Raw genomic sequence first — 17,266 nt, 5'->3', positions numbered from 1 at the left:
CGTCCTTATATGTATTTTAAGTCTCTCGCTTTTGGGCTTCTCACAATGTTCTGTTTCTTTTTGTGGAAGAATCAGGCTACAGTCAACCCCTAGGCAGAGAAGTTTGTGGCCTGAACGTAACTGGAGCGGAGTTGTAGCCTACTACATAAGTAGGTAGGCGTCATTTAATTTGCCACAGTCTGGAAACCCTATAGTTAGGTCCAGATTTCACAGTCTGAAGTAGCCGCCCAGCAGAAAATAGCCATCTGGTTGCTGGTCTTCTGATGTGGAGCTGAAATGTGAATGCAGCATGGGACCTGCGAGCAATGCCTGCCCACAACGGCAGATGCCCACGCAAGAGTCTCCGATCTGCATCTTCTGGTCAAGGTCAGCTGCAGGTTCCCAAACTCATTGATGTCTGCCCTGTGCTTTGATCAGCCTGACTTACATTAGATACCACTCTAAAAATTTCGCAGTAGTGAAGTGGTTCACTGAGAGCTAGTGAGTAGTGAGACTGAGACTGTAGTCGCTCTTTATTCTCTTTGGTTTTACCATTCTTGAAGTTCTTTAGCTGCAGGCCGTGATTTAGGTTTTACCTGGCACAGGCACACTGTGGTCAGGCTGGGCGCTGTGCAGCAGATTGTTCTGGAATACAGATCTCCGAGGAGCGGTGCGTTTTATTCTCCAAATAGCGACAGGTAGTAAAGGAGACGCTTTAGCATTAAGGCTTTGTTTTAAAGAAACAACTTTCCTAGGTGAACACAGCGGGAAAACCTCCTGACCTTTCTTACGTTCCATGGAAGAAAAACATCTCTCTGTGGAAGTGTTTTGACAGAATCCAAGTTTAGCTATGATGACATTTGTAGTTAATTGTATCAAGACCATGTTTCTTTTAAGAAAACCGCCATTTTTGCATGAACTACAATTAAATGGAGTTTTACACTTGCGTTTTTAAGCAACAAAACCCAGAATTCATCAGAGCAGTGAGGGAAGACTTGCTCATCTCTTGCTTTGGTTGTAGTAGATGTAGTGTAGATGTAACGTAACCCAAATTTTACATGGCTGGGAATGATTTGTCTTCGGCTTGGATGCTGCCCAGTTAGGAAATTTCCAATAAGTGGGGTCAAAATAAAAGTGGGTCTTTAACTTCTGTACCCAGCTGATGCCAGTCTTTCTACTTCCGCGTGCACGCTACCAAGACTTTGTGATGGATGCGACAGAGAAGGTGACGAAAGTAGGGTGGAGGAAATATGAGGGGAAGTGGGAACTCATATGGGTGTTTGTCCTCGTTCATCCACCCTTCTTTGGAAAAGGGTGTGTTCTTTCTCTTGGCAGTGCACGTTAGACTGGGGAACACTGACTGTCCTCCTCTTCCATCCTTCTCAGAGCCCTGGGGGGCGGGCACAGGAGTGTCGTGGTCATTGCTTTTTGATTGGAGGTCATCCAATATAATAAGGATGCAGGGAGGGGACAAAGTGCTCAGTTTTTAGGCAAAATATTCTTGTGAGCCTTATATACATTTATTTTTTCCTTGTTTTCACACAGTAGCGTTCAGTAGTGGTGCTCCTTACTCTGGCTGAAGGACGGTCTTTGGGGAGGGGGGGAATGGCCATCTTATGCTCCACCTTTGGTTGATGCTGGCAAAAGTGGGAGATGGCTATTTTAAGTGCTTGACCTACTGTTAATACAAGCGGTGTTTTGCTAAATTCGAATGTTGTTCTCAATGTCACGAGTGGTTGTGTAAGGACTTGAGTGCATTGGATGGGCTCGCAGTGACGGCAGTCCTCGTGCTGCTTTCCGAAACATGCCTCCACAGGTGGTTTGTGGAGCTGCTTAACACACACAGCAGGCTACCCACCAGCTTACATTCTTTAATATTAAAAAAAAAAAAAAAGAACTTTAATTCTATCAACAAAGTTAAGTTGTCCTTTTAAAAGAGTGAGTTCATTCATAGAGATGCTTCTTGTTACAATGCTTCAAGAAGGCAAGTTTAAAGTGGATTTAAACAAAATATTCCTTGTGAAAACGTGTAAAGCTGTTATAATTAAATCTGGATCTTAGTGATTGCCTTGTTGTGCATCTGTTATGCTAAAGCTCATGTGTTAAAACTCATCCTGATGTCGCTCTGGCTCCCCACGTGTACAGGAGGCAGCGCCTGGCAATGCTGATAAAAGAAAATGATGTTCTGCCCTTCGCAGGCTGGGGATATTTGCAGCAGACCAAGCGCCGAGTTCTTGTTCCGTGTTGAAAAGGCCACGCTGATGTCAGTGGTTTGTGCATAAATGCCAAGAAAAAGCTTGCTTTGGGTGAGAGTCTTCACTGCTGTCGGGAAACCTTATCATGCCTGGAATACTACCGGGATGGGGCACGCGGCGAACATCTGCCATTGGCCTTTGCCATTTGGGAACTAGCAGTGGAAAGGCTGATTCTTCCTGTGAGACCAAGCTCACACCAATGGGCTTCCTCAGGAAAAGGATTTTGTAATTAGTCCTTTATCAGCATGCTGTATTTAAATGTGTTGACTTTGATGCATCATTAAAAAATGAAAAGGAAATTTTTTTTTTTTTACAAAAAAGCCATCTGAACTCAGGTGTGTGTTTCATAGTGTTTGCATTAAGTAGCTGAAAGGCAACACCTGTGCGTTTTGCAGAAATGAGAGAGTGCTTTAGTGTAATTTCTCTGTGCTTTCGTGGAATCTGACTGTTTTGAGGTTATCTGAATTTCTCTAGAAAACTACTAGTGTTTAACATTCTCTTAAAATAGCATAATTTTATTTTTCCTATGCATCTTAATCCTTTTGAGTGGATAACGAGTAACATCCTGGGTCCTCATGCAACTGAGGTACCTGAGTATATGGGTTTTTTGAAAGCTAAGGCTTCGAGAAAGTGGGCTACAGAAAGCTGTGGGCTACTTGCCCGTTTGAATGTATGCTTGCCTTCTTGGACCAGGGTCTGGGTTTCTAATGAACTGCTGAAAACACTGCAGCCTTTGAGCAATCCATGAGACTTTTTTTGAGAGCTACTGAACGCTTTCCTGTTACAGTTTGATATTTAGCTGCTGGTTTTGCTGCTTTTACCTTTTCTTTTTTTTTTCCCCCCATGATGGAGGAGATGACATTGCACTTTTGGGGGCTTTTTGTACAGCTGGGAGTCCCTTGACTGGTGGAAAAAATGAATTGATTAGCCTGTTATTAATAACCATTCATTTATTTGCTGTTTAAAAAGACCAGAATATGTCTTTTTAATAAAACACTAGCATATATCATGAGACAGATAATTTTGTTTCACCTTCTCTTCTGTGTCACCTGGAGTTAACATACCATGGCTTAATTTCTCGATAAATTGGTATGTTAGATCTGGAGCAGTTGGTTAAAGCTCCCGTTCTCCTGGAGTTACTAGCTGCTGGTTCCAGAGCCTGCTGCCTTGCCTCTGCCCTGCCATGCTGTTCCCCTCCATGCTGCCCGGACCTGTCTTCGGCAACGTTTGTGCTGCTGCTTTTTCTTCTTTCAATGGCAGTGATTCCCTTCCCTTTGCCTCGCAAGCTGGTGGGATGCAGCAGGCGCGGGAGACCAGGGTTCTCCCCGTGGTTTTGGCGGAGGCCCAGCCTTCCTTCTCAGCCGCGGAGAGGTGACTTTGATCTCCCGGCACATCTCAATATCTTTTGGAAGCTGACAGCATCTCCTTGTAGCCGTAACTGCTGTTATCACACAACTCCTTTTTGAATGGCCTGGCTGGTTACCAGCTGGCACCATCCCTACTTGCAAGCGAACCTTCGCTTCAGTTCTCATCACATCATCTTGCCCACTCTGCCCCAGCATCCCCTCCGTCTCTCTTGAGTGGCACCACATGGGAAAACAATTCTTCCTTGATGCCTCCCAGTGAGGAGGAGATGTGATGTCAGATGTCCTCCTGAAAGTTCGCTGGTTAACTCTTGGCACTCCTTCTCCATCGCTGGTTCTTCTGCTGGCTTTTATTCTTGCCAATATAGAGGTCACCGCTTTGCCAGGCTCCAGAAAGAACCCCAAAAGAAGGTTCAGGTGTTTGTGTAACCCTACCTTTGATGTGTATCCCTCACACTCACCCATGCATATTTAGCTGGGTTGATTTTCATTTTATTTTATTTTATTCTTTTTCCCTCACGGGGAGTTTTTCATGTATAATCTCAGGAGGAGACTTGCAGGCTCCTGCTTCGTCTCCTCCATGTGTAATTCTCTTTTCTGAAGTATGACTTTCCCTTGAAGGGTGTTCGTAGTGAGATTAGAGAGAAGCATATGAGAAATCCGTGTGGGTTTGTCTCTTCAGAAGTCTATCAGATCTCACTTCAACCTGCCTTTTTGTCTTGGGTATCTGGTAAGGTGAGGAGTTTCTTGTACCAACAGCGAGAGAGATGGATCAAAGAGGTTCAATTACCGGATAATGCTTGAAACAAGGAGGCAAGGGAAATTATATTCCCAGGAATCTCGTTTAAGAAGGGATAAATATTTTTTGTTTTGTTTTCTGGTGTTTATTACTATTTATTTGGATGCTTTTTCCTCTGGAAACTCAGGTGGATTTTGGTTTGTCTACCCCCCAGCATGCAAGGAAACCATGCTGTATGAAGTCTAAAGTAAGAAATAGTCCAATGTATTTGGATTCCATTATCTTGAACTTCAGTAAAAGCGCTGGCATCATCTGAGATGCTCATTTGTTAAAGAAGTCGTTGATTAAAGCAACAAGAAGACAGAGTAGGATAATGATTGAAAAGGAGATGGTGAAACTTGAGTGTCTCCTTTGGAGCTCCTCCATCCTGCACAAGCTCATCTGTTGGAGACATCTGTGCAATCAAGGTTTTATTGCTGGCTTTCTCAGAGGCACTGTGATGTGAACTCTTTGCATTCTTGTTAAGGACTTATTTATTATATTTTATGTGCTCTGCATGCCCTGTTTTATTTGTGAAGTGTTTGGCTTTCCTGCTGCAGCAGGAGGTGATGCTGAAGGTGCTGAGGAGATCGAGGTGGTGCTGCAGCCCCCGCTCAAACGCGTTGAAGGCTTTTGCGGTACTTTAGACAGGACTATTCAAGGCCAGGCTTGATGAGGCTCTGAGCAACCTGATCTAGTTGAAGATGTCCCTGCTTACTGCAGGGGGGTTGGACTACATGGCCTTTAAAGGTCCCTTCCAGCCCAACACGTTCTATGATTCTATGACCACCAGAAACACGTGGCCTGTGAGGTGCAGATATTTAGCATGAAAGTTTATATTTTTGCAAACTCTGATATACCGCTCTGAGGTTGCAAGCAGGTAAACACTACAAAATGTTATTTTCTGTCTATTATTGATGGAATTTTGTGGGCTGTTTTGCTTTTTCTTCAAGTAAAGAGACATTTTTTTAATATCTTAAATCTAAGATGGAAAAAGTAGGATGAATGGGCTGCACTTCAAGTTCTGGTTTTCTTATCAACATGAATAAAATATGCATGTAGATCTCTCATAACTTTCTAACAAATGCTGAAGAGATCTTTTCAGGGGAGGTATTAGGAACGAAAAAGCTGGTTATAGAAATCCAGAATCACTGCGCCCTTATTATGTCTTCAGGTCTCAATAGTAATCAGCAAAAAGTTTCTTCGCAATGAATGAGTGAGTGACATTTAAAGCTCCATCTGTTGCCTACGGTGCGGTGCCTCATGATGTGTTTCAGTGGGTGATGGGATGATTAATTTTGGTTCCCATTCATGCCGCGTGAAATATTCTCATAGCGGGGAACGACTCCAGCCCTTGCTGAACTGCAGCATGTGTGCTGCTTGTAGGAAACCTCAGCTGCTGTTTACTCATAGCTTGTGCGCCAAGAAGGGATCCGGGCTGCCTTTGTCTTCACCCACGCAGCTCCGTAGCAGGCGGTGCAAAAATACCGGTGACTGCGGTCTACTGACCGCCAGCTTTTCAGGGATGGCTCTGTCGCCAGTGCCGCTGCTGCTTCTTTTTCCTTACAGCCCTCTTGTGAACAGAGGACTGGCCTGTCCCTGTAGGTGAGGACCACCTTCTGGTCTCTTCTCCACCTCCTTGTCCTTCAGACTAGCTGTGCAGTGATGCTTAAGCTAGATGTGTAATTCTAGCCCAAAATAAACCCACCTGGGATCCTGGTCCTTGCCTTTTGGAGAGTAAAGGTAAGAAGTAAAGTGGAGATAATGAAGTGCTCCTTCTTGCTGTCCCACAGCACCCCACCTTCCCAGCTCTGCACAAAGTCCTTTATTTTGCCCTGGTGCGATACAAAGTCATGGAGGAACCCAGCAGGGCTGTGCCTTCATCCTGCCCCCGTATGATGCTCGTGATGTGCTGCAGAGGATGTTGGTGTCCTGGGTGCTGCCGCACCGGCACCCCTGCTCCCACCCCCTGCGTGGGGTTTGGGGCAAGGTTTGGGGCTCCTTCAGTACAGCCTGGTGAAATCTTTTCAAGAGCATAAGCTGAATATAGATGGTAATGTGGGGGGGTGTTCCCCTCACCTATTAATTTCTGCATATATTTGCGGCATCTAGTGTGCTGCTGGTTAAAACAGACTAAATCTCAGGCACTCTGAGGGCGCTGTGCCGTGTCGGCGTCCGCTTCATTCCGCTTTACGCCCAAAATACGCTTCTTTTATCCTGGCGCTGCAGTCAGATACTGCAGTAGCTTGTTTCTATTAATAGCTCTGATCTCACCGTCTCTTAGCGTTTCGGTGAGTTTTGACATTTTGGGAAGTGGAAGCCCTGCTGGCAAGGTGTGCCTCAGCCGCCGGCCTGGCTGCAGAGGGGACGCCGGCACGTCCTGTCCAGGGGATGGTACACGGGGGACTTAATTCATAATAACCCAGCAACACTCAAATAACACGAGTTCTTCCTTCCAGAATAAACCACCGCAAACACTCCCTGGGCTGCGCTCGAAGCGAGTGGTTGCTCCTTGCCTCCTTTCCAGGCTGATTTTAAGGAAAATGAAGGTTGTGGGTTTTAGAAATGGCATTTGGCGGCTTTGAAGCCCGTGCTGTGCTTCTGAGATGCCAAAGTCTTTTCTGCCGGCAACGACCTGGTCTTTGAAGGCTTTGCAAAATACAGGGAATTTTTTAAAACTCAAAAGCTGTTGCCAGACAGTGAAGGGCAGTCCCTAAGAAATAAAGTCAGTGGAATAAACACATGATTTATTTTTTTTTGCTTCTGCCCAGGGATGAAAGCAGCTGAAAATAATGCTTATTAGGGGGGAGGTCTGTGCAAACACTTGCAGGGTGTCTCATGACTGGTGCGGTGCCACTGGGGCAGGATGGGGCTGTCTCCGATGGCAGCACCCAAGCGCCCGGGGATGCTGAGCATGGGGCTCGTGCTTTTGTATTTATTTTTTTTGTATTTAGTTTTTGTGTGCACTCAAAGGCTGACGTTGCTGGTATTGGCAGAATCTGTCTGGAGGGCAAGGCTTGCACGCCAGTAATTAGAAAGCGAACTCATTAGAAATAAAGCCCAAGCCCAGAGAGGATGGAGATGGGGAGGCGGGGGGAGAAGCTGAGTCAATGGTTTCTGGAAAGCGCTGGCTGGGGAGGTTCCGTCGCCGCCGTCCAGAGGAGCGTCCCCTCCCCAGGGGCCGTGATTTGGAAAGGCACCAGGGACCATGGAGTTACTCTAGGAGCCGAAATCCTCTTTTATTGAGGTTTTATGCGCTCTGTCTCCTAAGCTTGTGCTGTCACAGACATGTGGTGGTATGTCCGTACTCGATATGTTATTGGGGCTGGCTGGGGGGGGGGGGGTCAGCCTTGATCAGATGCTCATCCCCTGCATTTTGCAGCAGATTTGGGGAGGCTGATGTGATTTCTTCCTTCGAGCTGAAGGGAATTGCCGAGGGAAGAGGCGCAGGCGGCTGGGAAGGAGCTGTGCAAATTCAGTGGGACTCGCTTCGTGCTGGAGGGAGGGAGGGAGGTCTTGGGGGAAACGTTTCCAGCACTCTCCTTTTGAAGGTGACGTCGTATTTAAAATGCCAGAGAGGCAGTTTTCTGTGCTGCTTAGACTGAAAAAAAAAAAAGAAGGAAAAAAAGTTTCTGGCAACAGCTTCTGATTTTTTTTAAAAAAACACTAGTTTGAGAAATATTTTTAAAGTTCGCCTTAAGTAAAAGTTATGCTGAAACGAGATTGGTATTTAAATCGTTGTTTCAAATATCCTGTGTCTGTCTTGTACTGAAATTTTGTTTTCACATACGTATTAGTGTGTTTTCAGGACTGAATCCTGTATTGTAGTCCTTTAAGTGCTTACATAAAAATGCTGTATCAGAGAAGGGTAAGAAAATACAGTTATTACTGTTAGTTTTATTTAAGTATGTACGCACATATTTAAGTAGTATCACCTTCCCCTAATCCCATCCAAAATGCTCAGTACTTCTGGAGAAGTTATTTTCCATTTTGGAGCATGGAAGAAACTCGACGTATGACTGATCTGATAATGTGTTTATCCGCAGCCTTTATGCGAAACGATTTTAACGTCAAACATTTTTTTTTGGTAGAAATTGCGCCTTTGCTTTCAGGTTTAAGATTATGGGTTTATTTACAGTGAGCGTGTTTAACAACTTCAATGTATTTGAGATGACTTCCGCTCAGCGGTGTTACGGGCAAGCTGCGAGATGTCAAATTTACAATCTCAGCCACGAGGCCGCTCTGTGCCGGCAATCGATGAGGACTGGAATGCTTTAGGTCTTAATTAACGTACAACACACTGACAGTATTTGATGCAGAGCCATGTTTTATTTATTTGGGGGGGCGGGGAGCAAACAGCAGAGTGTTTCTAACTTGGTATAAAAATAATGGTAATTTGAGTATGAAAAAATCCCTACATGCCTAGGTTGGAAAAAAAATAAAATAAAATAAAAATTAAATTTTCTCCTGTTTTTTCCTTCTGTTCCTACAGGGAAGGAAAAGGCAGGCAGAACAGGAGTTTATTAATAATTGCGATCTTGTCTTCTAATTCATGGGTTTGGCATTTCTCATTAAAACACTGAATATAGTCTTTGTGCTTTTGCTAACGTCATGAATCTGATTGTATTAATATGTTCTCAAGGCAGAACCTATAAAAGCAATTTTCTAGTCTACCACAAAATATTCATAAGAATACAGGCTTTTTTTGTTTTGATGATGTGTTCATTAAGCAGAGAAGGTTTTATTGTTTTCGTGAGGGCTCCGTAGGTCAGAAGCGCTCACTGCTTCTGTGGGGAGCTCATGGCATTTCGAACAGGGGTATTTTGAGACCGAAATAGTAAAAGTCGGGGATGACGCAGCCTCCGCCGAGACTCTGAATGGGAATTGTGGTCAGGATCTCTGCAGCTGGTGCCCCATTGCCCGCGTGTCGGGCGTTGCGGGGGGTGGGGGAATGAGTCCTTTTGGGTGGGAAACGGGAGGTTTGTCAAGTTTTCTCGGGGCCGTTACCTAGCACGGTGCAAGTCAAGGCTCTTACTCAGGAGTAAAGCAGGAGTTATTTATCACGAGAGGCAATTGCAGGTAGTAGTGATCACAGGTAGTAGTGTATTCCTTCTGGCCGTCATTTTAAGAAGTTGAAAGCTTTTATTTTCCGCTTGTAGGAAGTGCAGCGTTTGGATTGCAAAGGGGCGTGTAGGAAAAAGCACGCAGGTTTCAAGGAAAATTGCATTTAGCCTAAATAGCGTTGGCAAATTTGGTGCGCTGTATTGAAGATAAACAGATTTCCGTGGGGAGTGGGTAAGCGGGAGCCAGTGACTGGTACCTCTGTATTAGTAATGCTGACCTTTAATCCACATGTATAAAAGATGGGAGATGTTATTGCCAGGTGCTCCGAAATCTTCAGCTGGACATAAAAATAGTCAATGCATTTAAAAGCCTTATGATTCACGGAGCCCGCTGCGCTATTTGGTTTACTGACTCATTGGGTTTGATCCCTAGGATTAACCGTTTTGAGCTCTCCTGGAACCTTGGGGGCTATAAAGTTGCATTAAATCATACTCAAGATTATCTTTGGGGAGTTTTGGAGCTCTGGAGTATTTGTCTATAAATTTGGGAGGAGGGGGGGAGTGATAGGAGAGCTCCAGCAAGGCCGTGCTTGTGTCTGTATCCAGTGCTTGCCTGGACATCGTTTCCACGTGGATCCCCTGCATTGCTGATGGTCAGATGTGTCTACGTCCTGATGTTGGACTGATTGCTGTACGTTTGATTTGGTGGGATAAGACAGAGCCGAGTTGTACAATTCTGTTTCAGCTTCTTTTAAAGGTGGATCTGATTCCTGCTGGAAAGCTGCTGCCCCTGGTGAAATAGTGTGGCAGCCCCCGGAGTTCCCCTGGATTTGCCACACGATAAAATTGCTGCTATTCCAGGAATAATCACTGTGCATCTTTCGTAACGTACAGTAATTACATTAGTAATGCTCAGGATATAATATCCATATGCAGATGGTTGCCTTGGATTTTTTCATAACCACGGCGCATCATATTCTTGAAGGTGGATTGCTTTTGGGAGCTTCTTTTTGGTTTTGACCAAAGACCTGCAAACACCTAGTCTGCATTGGGACTCTCTTCTGTTCTCTCTCTCCCCAGTTTCTGTAGGGATCCAACATAGTAATGGGATTTTTGCTGGCATGGAAACTTCACTCTTGTACTTTTCCAAGATGTATCGGGTTTCCCACAGTCCTTGGGACGCACAGTGGTTTCAGATTGCCCCATACCCTGTGCTGCTGGGGTGGATGCCCTATAGATATAGGGCCATGATGGGGTTGCCTGAGCTTCAGCAGCGCCTGAGGAATCCAAACCATTCTTTTGTCACTCAGAGATACTAAAATCCTCGCAAACCTGGATCTAATTTAAAGCGTGGCATCTGAGATGAGAACTTTCTGAAGCGATAGTCCGTGAAACGAGATAGCCTCTCCGTGGGGCTGGTTTTGAGCCGTCAGTTCCGGCTTGCCTGCGGGGAAAAGGGATGAAGGTTTTTTTTTTTTTTTTCCTGTGCGAGCGACTGCAGCGTTTGCCGTAGGGATGCTCCGTGTGCAGGGATGGGAAGGGGATGATGGTACTGACCGTGTAGGAGAGCATCGAACAACAAAATTGGCCGAGGAAGGCTTAGGAACACACTGTTTAGGTGGGTCTGAGTGGTTATCTATAGGTGAGAGCGTGGCCGCCTCCCTGACATCCCTGTCTGTGGGTCAGTGACCCACGGCGAGGAATCCCAGCTCCGGTCTTGCGGGGGAGAGAGTGGAATGGCGAAAAGGCCACAGGAAGGAAAACAATAGGGAAGTGGAGGGAAGAGCTCGTGGGTTGAAAAATAGCAACACTTCCAGTAATGTGACCTTTTACAGAAAATGTTTCCATGCAAAAAGAAAGAGTCTCCTCCTCCTGGGCACAGGCTGAGCATGGGGAGGGGGGAGCGCCTTGTGCTGGGCTCCCGCAGCCCCGCTGCCTGCTGGGCGGGTCATTCGTGGCAGAGCAGGATGTGGCCCCTGCAGCCGACCTGCCCGGGGGGGTGCTGGGCAGGAGGGACAGGGTGGCAGAGTGTCTGCGGTGGCTGTGGCTTCCCCAGCCTCGGAGGGTGCCCAGGTACCCGGGGTTTCTGGAGGAGCAACCTGCTACCAGGGTACGGGAAACCACGGCCTCTCTTCTCCAGAAACTTTAAGGAGTTTACCTCGGTTATAATTTTGTCTGTATAAGCCACCCCCTCTTTTTTTGCATCTTTATTTTCAAATAATAAATTTGTATATTTAAATCAAATCAAATAGTATTTTTTTTTTACTGTGCTTTCCATTTCCTACACTAAGCTATATTTCACAGAATCACAGAACGGTTCGGGTTGGAAGGGACCTTAAAGATCACCTAGTTTCACCCCCCTGCCCTGGGCAGGGACACCTCCCATCAGACCAGGCTGCTCAAAGCCCCATCCAGCCTGGCCTTGAACCCCTCCAGGGATGGGGCATCCACAGCTTCTCTGGGCAACCTGTTCCAGTGCCTCACCACCCTCACAGTAAAGAATTTCTTCCTAATATCTAATCTAAATCTCTCCTCTTTCAGTTTGAAGCCATTACCCCTCATCCTATCACTCCACTCCCTGATAACGAGTCCCTCCCCCTCTCCCCTGTAGGCCCCCTTTAGGTACTGGAAGGCTGCTATAAGGTCTCCTCGGAGCGTTCTCTCCTAAGCTCTATTTCTGTGCTTTTGAAGAAGTGATGATGTTCTCCCTGAAATTGGTCTGGTATAGACAGAGCAAAATTTCTGCATTCATCTCTTGTTATGTGGTATTTTTTGTTTGTTTTCCCCCTTCAGCTCCAGCAGCATTGGCCCGGCCATGCTTTTTAACACCCCATGGCTTTGCTCAACATCGCCCTTTCCCAAGCAGCTGCGATCTGGGATGGAGTCACCTTTCCTGTGATCCCTGGCCCTGCGTGGTGGCCTTGCCCTTGGCAACACATTTTTGGGAACACCCCATATTTTTCTGAATTGCTGCGCTATTATTTTTTTTTTTTAAACTTTCTTTTTCCGTGCCTCTGTGCTTCATTTAGCCCCAGATTTTACTAACATCAACTTCTTATGCATCAGTTACTGGCAAAAAAAAAATATGGATGGCATTTGGGGAAAACCTGTTAAAACTCTTTCTCTGGGATTGCTGACACTAATGTCCTGATAGAGTTTGTAACGTTGTGTGTGGGCGTTTGCTGCCTGGCGCTGTGTCTCGCGCTGGGGGATGGCACAGAAGGGTGATGGTGCAGCCACTTGCATGACCAGGGTCCTCATTTCTTTCTAAGAATTTACAGCTGATTTCGAGTGACCCCTGAGGACGTGCTGTTTGGAAGAACGCAGCCAACCTGTTCTGTACTGCCGTCTCACATCCCTCAGGAGGTGGCTGAAATCAGACCTAGGGTTCAGTGATCAGGTTTGAAGTGAAGTGGGAGTTTAATTTTGTATAAAATGGAAGTTCTTCTTCAAGTAGTATTCCTGCAGGTGACATGCAGGTGGTAAAAACTGGCTTTTCCTCAATGCTCTCGCAGTTCCTAAATGATTTACGTGCTTTTTCCTTTTGAATGGGAGTTTACTTCACCAGCTAGTTCGTTTGTAGGCAGAGAGAAATTAGCTTTCACATAGTACAACTGCCTTTTCTCTTGCTTTGGAAGGACGTCTGTCCTGCTAGGGCTGGCCTCGTGGTGGCTTGTGCTGATGGCTGCGTTAGGAGGGTGGCATCTCTACCCCCGGAGACTTCATAGTGTGTCCTAGCAGAGGTGTGACTGACCCAGCTCCAGGGATGCTGCTGATGCTCCCTTGCAACCTTGCACAAACCCATCTTCAATATTAAACAACAAAACAAAAAAAACCCAACTTTATTTTCCAATTTTGGTGAAGCTCAATGTTTTTTAAGGGTTAGCCTCTTCTGTTTTGCAGATGACATTCACTGAAAGGCATCAGAAGAGTTACTGAGTGATTGCACTGTAGAGCGGAGCATTAAATGTGGCAAATGTATGGAGTACATATGAAACCCAGAACTGTCATTTAGGTGGAATTTAGGAATTTTTAGTCATTCATGGGATAGCATTTTTTTTTTAGCAGAAACAACCTGAGCTCAGTTATTGCAAAGGTATTTTTTGTGGGTGTCTGTTGCTACCCTTTTTTACAAGCCCTTTGTCTTCAGGGTGATGCTTTTTGGGGAAGCAAATAACTGATCTTTACTGGACAGATAATCAAGGTGATAACTTTCCCTTTTTTCTTCCGTTAGCGTGCATCTCTTACAATGAAGCTGGGTTATGGGTCCTCCTGGTGCACATTACTGTTCTCTACTTTAGTCTTGGTTGTGCTTCAGGTTTGTCCCACTCAGAGTTTGAATGACAGAGGCAAGACTTTGCGCAGTCACTATTTGGGCACCCGCTTCCTATGGCTGCCTGCAGGACGCGTTTGCACCTTTCTGGTGGTTGCAGTGAGTAAGTCTACTCTGTCATCGAAGCACTTAACAATTTTTCCTAGATGCTTCATCACTCATTTGCTTTTGGCTAAGCTCTTTTCCAAAAGTCGTTATAAAAGGTACAGCACATAGTGGTTTTTGGCATAAATTTTTCTTAAAGTGGGAACCTTGTGTTCCTTGCCATAGGAGCCCATCAGTTGATCCGTTGTAAGTCGATAGATCCTTTCTGTGAAGTCTGAGATTAATCTGTATCCTTCTCCTTTCAAGTGATGCTAGAAGAGTGGAACGGAGGTGTAGGTTATGAATAGGCAGATATGGAATGGTATCAAACAGGGTCACATGCAATACGTTGAAGTCTTTCGCTGTTAGAAAATGCGCATATTTGTAGGAGGTGCTGGCTGGAAGAAAACGGCTTGAACTCTGAATTCCTGTAGTGCTTTTTTACCATTTAAAAAATGGTGCATGTTTAATGGTGCTCTTCTTGATTGGTTCCTCAAGGCCTTTGCAGGACACTACATAAAAACTAGATCTCTGTGTGAATGAGGAATACGTTCATCTCTACTGTTGTGTTTTCATATTGTAGTTGATGTGACCACAGCACTGCCCTTGCAAGTTGCACCGACTTCAGTCCCAATGGATCTGCGCTTGGACCACCAGTTTTCCATGCCCGTGACGGAGCCGACGCTGCGCGAGCAGCAGCTCCAGCAGGAGCTCCTGGCCCTGAAGCAGAAACAGCAGATCCAGAGGCAGATCCTCATCGCCGAGTTCCAGCGGCAGCATGAGCAGCTCTCCCGGCAGCACGAGGCCCAGCTGCACGAGCACATCAAAGTAAGCCATGGGCGACCCTACGTTGGGTGGCATGTGAAAGCATCCCCTGACCAGGGGATGCACATACTAATTTATTCTGGGGAGTGGAGATAATGTTCTGGTTTTGATAACCCTGCTTAAAGAATGATCTTTTGTGAAGGGATGCGAGCACCAAGATTTAAAAGGGGGATAATGTTGAGGAGAGGAAGGCAGGTAAGCTGGTGTCATGTTAAACCTTACCCACCTGTCTGGGTATATTAGAGTCGTAGAATGTGTTGGGTTGGAAGGGACCTGTAAAGGCCATGTAGTCCAACCCCCCTGCAGTAAGCAGGGACATCTTTAACTAGATCAGGTTGCTCAGAGCCTCATCAAGCCTGGCCTTGAATGTCTCCAGACATTCAGAAATCCAGATATTCAGAAATCCTGTGCCACGCTGCCAGCAGGTGGCTTGCGAGACCTACATCTGGATTTGGAAAATCTGCATAGCCTAATTTCAGTAGAATTTAACCCAAGAGGAAGGCTTTTAGGCTACCTGTTACTAATATCCCATACTTGGGAGTGGAATGGTGTATAAACTGCTCGCTGGACAAATGCTGGCAGCACAAGGTGCGAACCAAACCTTTGGACCGTAGTGTCTCTGCAGGAGTAGGAGACGCAGGTTGTGCAGGTGTGGATAGATTCACATGGCGTGAGGTTTCTCAGAGGTGCGCGGTGGGAGCTCGGCAGCAGGAGAGTGCTTTGCGCTGCTCCGCTGCACAGGACGCAGGGGACGTGCAACGCACGGGGTAAGTAGGAAGTACAGTTTAGAACATGGCTGTTGCATGGTGAAAACATTAGACATTATATAAATATTTCACAGTGATAGACTATTGCTATGGTAACGTAAGCTTTCAGAATTGCTAATGTGCTCTCTTTTCAAAGGGGAATTAGCACTGCACATGGTAAATAGCATTAATGTAATATTAAAAAGCAACCTCAATTCAACCTTATATAACTTCCGTTTTAATACAAAATACATGTCAGAGTGGGGAAGATAGGATTAAAAGTTAACAGTGTATTATTTACAGACTTTCCAAACACAGATACGAGCGTGGGTTTGTAAGAACAGTTGCTGTTTGAAGACTGATTAACAGCAAATGCCTGTGTCCTTAGTGGCTCCTCTGCTCCCTTCAGGGCAAAGGTGTGGGGAGGTGCATGCGTGTAAATATGTTTATGTATGTACTCTTATGTATGTATAAGTGTATCAATGTGTGTATGTGTGTCCATACACATGGTTCTATATGTACGTGTTCATGCACAAATCGCACAAGAACCATTACAGCATCTGCGGTTGAGATAGTACATCCAGGAGGAAGGGATGGGAAACTTCTGTGACAAATATTTCCATTATTTCCTTGTAATTGCATGTGCCTTTAGATATGCGTTTATTAAAAATAAGAAAGGGTCATTCAGATTTAATGGACAAGCTCAAAGCACTGATGATAGGAACGTGTTAGCTCTCCTTTATGCTAAAGCTATGACTGATTCTGGTAAAAGTCTGCGTTAGAAGGAAGTCAAGATCTAATTTTTTTTAAGAAGCCAATTAGCACAGTGTATCTAGACCGCTAGGTAATGAAGTTCTTCCTCTAATGTATAAACTTGGCTAGATGAAAAACTTAAAATAGGAATGATAGAATCCTTTATGAAAAAAGGTGTCCTGCGAGGTGATCAACAACAGTGGTGTGTCATCGTGACTGGAATCGCTTTAAAAATAAAACACCACATTATTGAAATAAACCCCATGATATATAAATAAATAAAATAAAACCCAAAACCGTATAGCAACATGTAATTATGACGCATTTTCTTTGTGAAAACATCCTTCTTGCATTTGTGTTCACAAGTCAGCCCGCATTATGATGACTCGTAGATTAAACCAGCTTTCAGAAACCGGCAACTGTGTGAAGTGCAGTGGCTGTAGGGACTGCAGGGAAGCCATTATTTTGACCAGAGAGAACTAAAATTTACAACCTTGTATTTGTACTTTGAACTTCGAGCTGTTCAGCTCCTTTTATAGCTTAGGAAAAAAGCAGGGGGGATATTAGGGCAAATTAAAAAAACTTATTCTGTGTAAGTTAAGCACTAGGGTTTGAACTGTGAAATTTGTTGTAGGGATAGTCCTAGATGAAGATGCAGAGCTCTTTTTGGAAGAATTTGGGCATTTTCTAAAAATCAGCTGCTCAGGGTGCATAGTACATGTCCCATGTGTGCACCGTGCAGCTCCAAGCGTGCGAGGCAGGGCCTTGCTCTTGCACATACATTGGATCAAGGAAATGCTTCTTGGTGCGTCTCTCCTCATCTTTTAATGCCACGGGCACAGCGGGCACAGCCGCAAACTTGCCTCTTGCGTGCAAGGTCTAAGCAGACGTGCCACTGTCAGGCATGTCTCTGGCATGGGGAGGAGTGGGGACGCGGTCTGTCGTCTTTTCTGTTTACTCAAATTTGGAATCTTTAAGCTAAATACATGAAGGAAACAGCAAATTCTTGCCATCCTCTTTGGGAGCTCAGAATAAGTTAGCTTCATTGGATGATTGGCTTATGGCGTTACGGGCGAGATAAGAATT

At 45.3% G+C, this 17,266-nt stretch overlaps 1 protein-coding gene across 23 annotated transcripts in view; it reads left to right on the top strand.

The window, feature by feature from the left end:
* The window catches only part of HDAC4 (histone deacetylase 4), a 415,745-nt gene that overhangs the window by 121,990 nt on the left and 276,489 nt on the right, over positions 1-17,266 (top strand). For all 23 annotated transcript variants that reach the window (XR_008467801.1, XM_054209794.1, XM_054209784.1 and 20 more), the window contains one exon: positions 14,440-14,684. Coding sequence is in view for 22 of the 23 variants with exons in the window: in XM_054209794.1 (XP_054065769.1) it covers positions 14,440-14,684 (245 nt within the window). In the remaining variant the exon portion in view is untranslated. The remainder of the gene's footprint in view (positions 1-14,439; positions 14,685-17,266) is intronic.

The sequence above is a fragment of the Rissa tridactyla genome, chromosome 7, assembly GCF_028500815.1.
Source record: "Rissa tridactyla isolate bRisTri1 chromosome 7, bRisTri1.patW.cur.20221130, whole genome shotgun sequence".
Lineage (NCBI taxonomy): Eukaryota > Metazoa > Chordata > Aves > Charadriiformes > Laridae > Rissa > Rissa tridactyla.
This window is presented reverse-complemented; position numbering and strand designations above follow the sequence as displayed.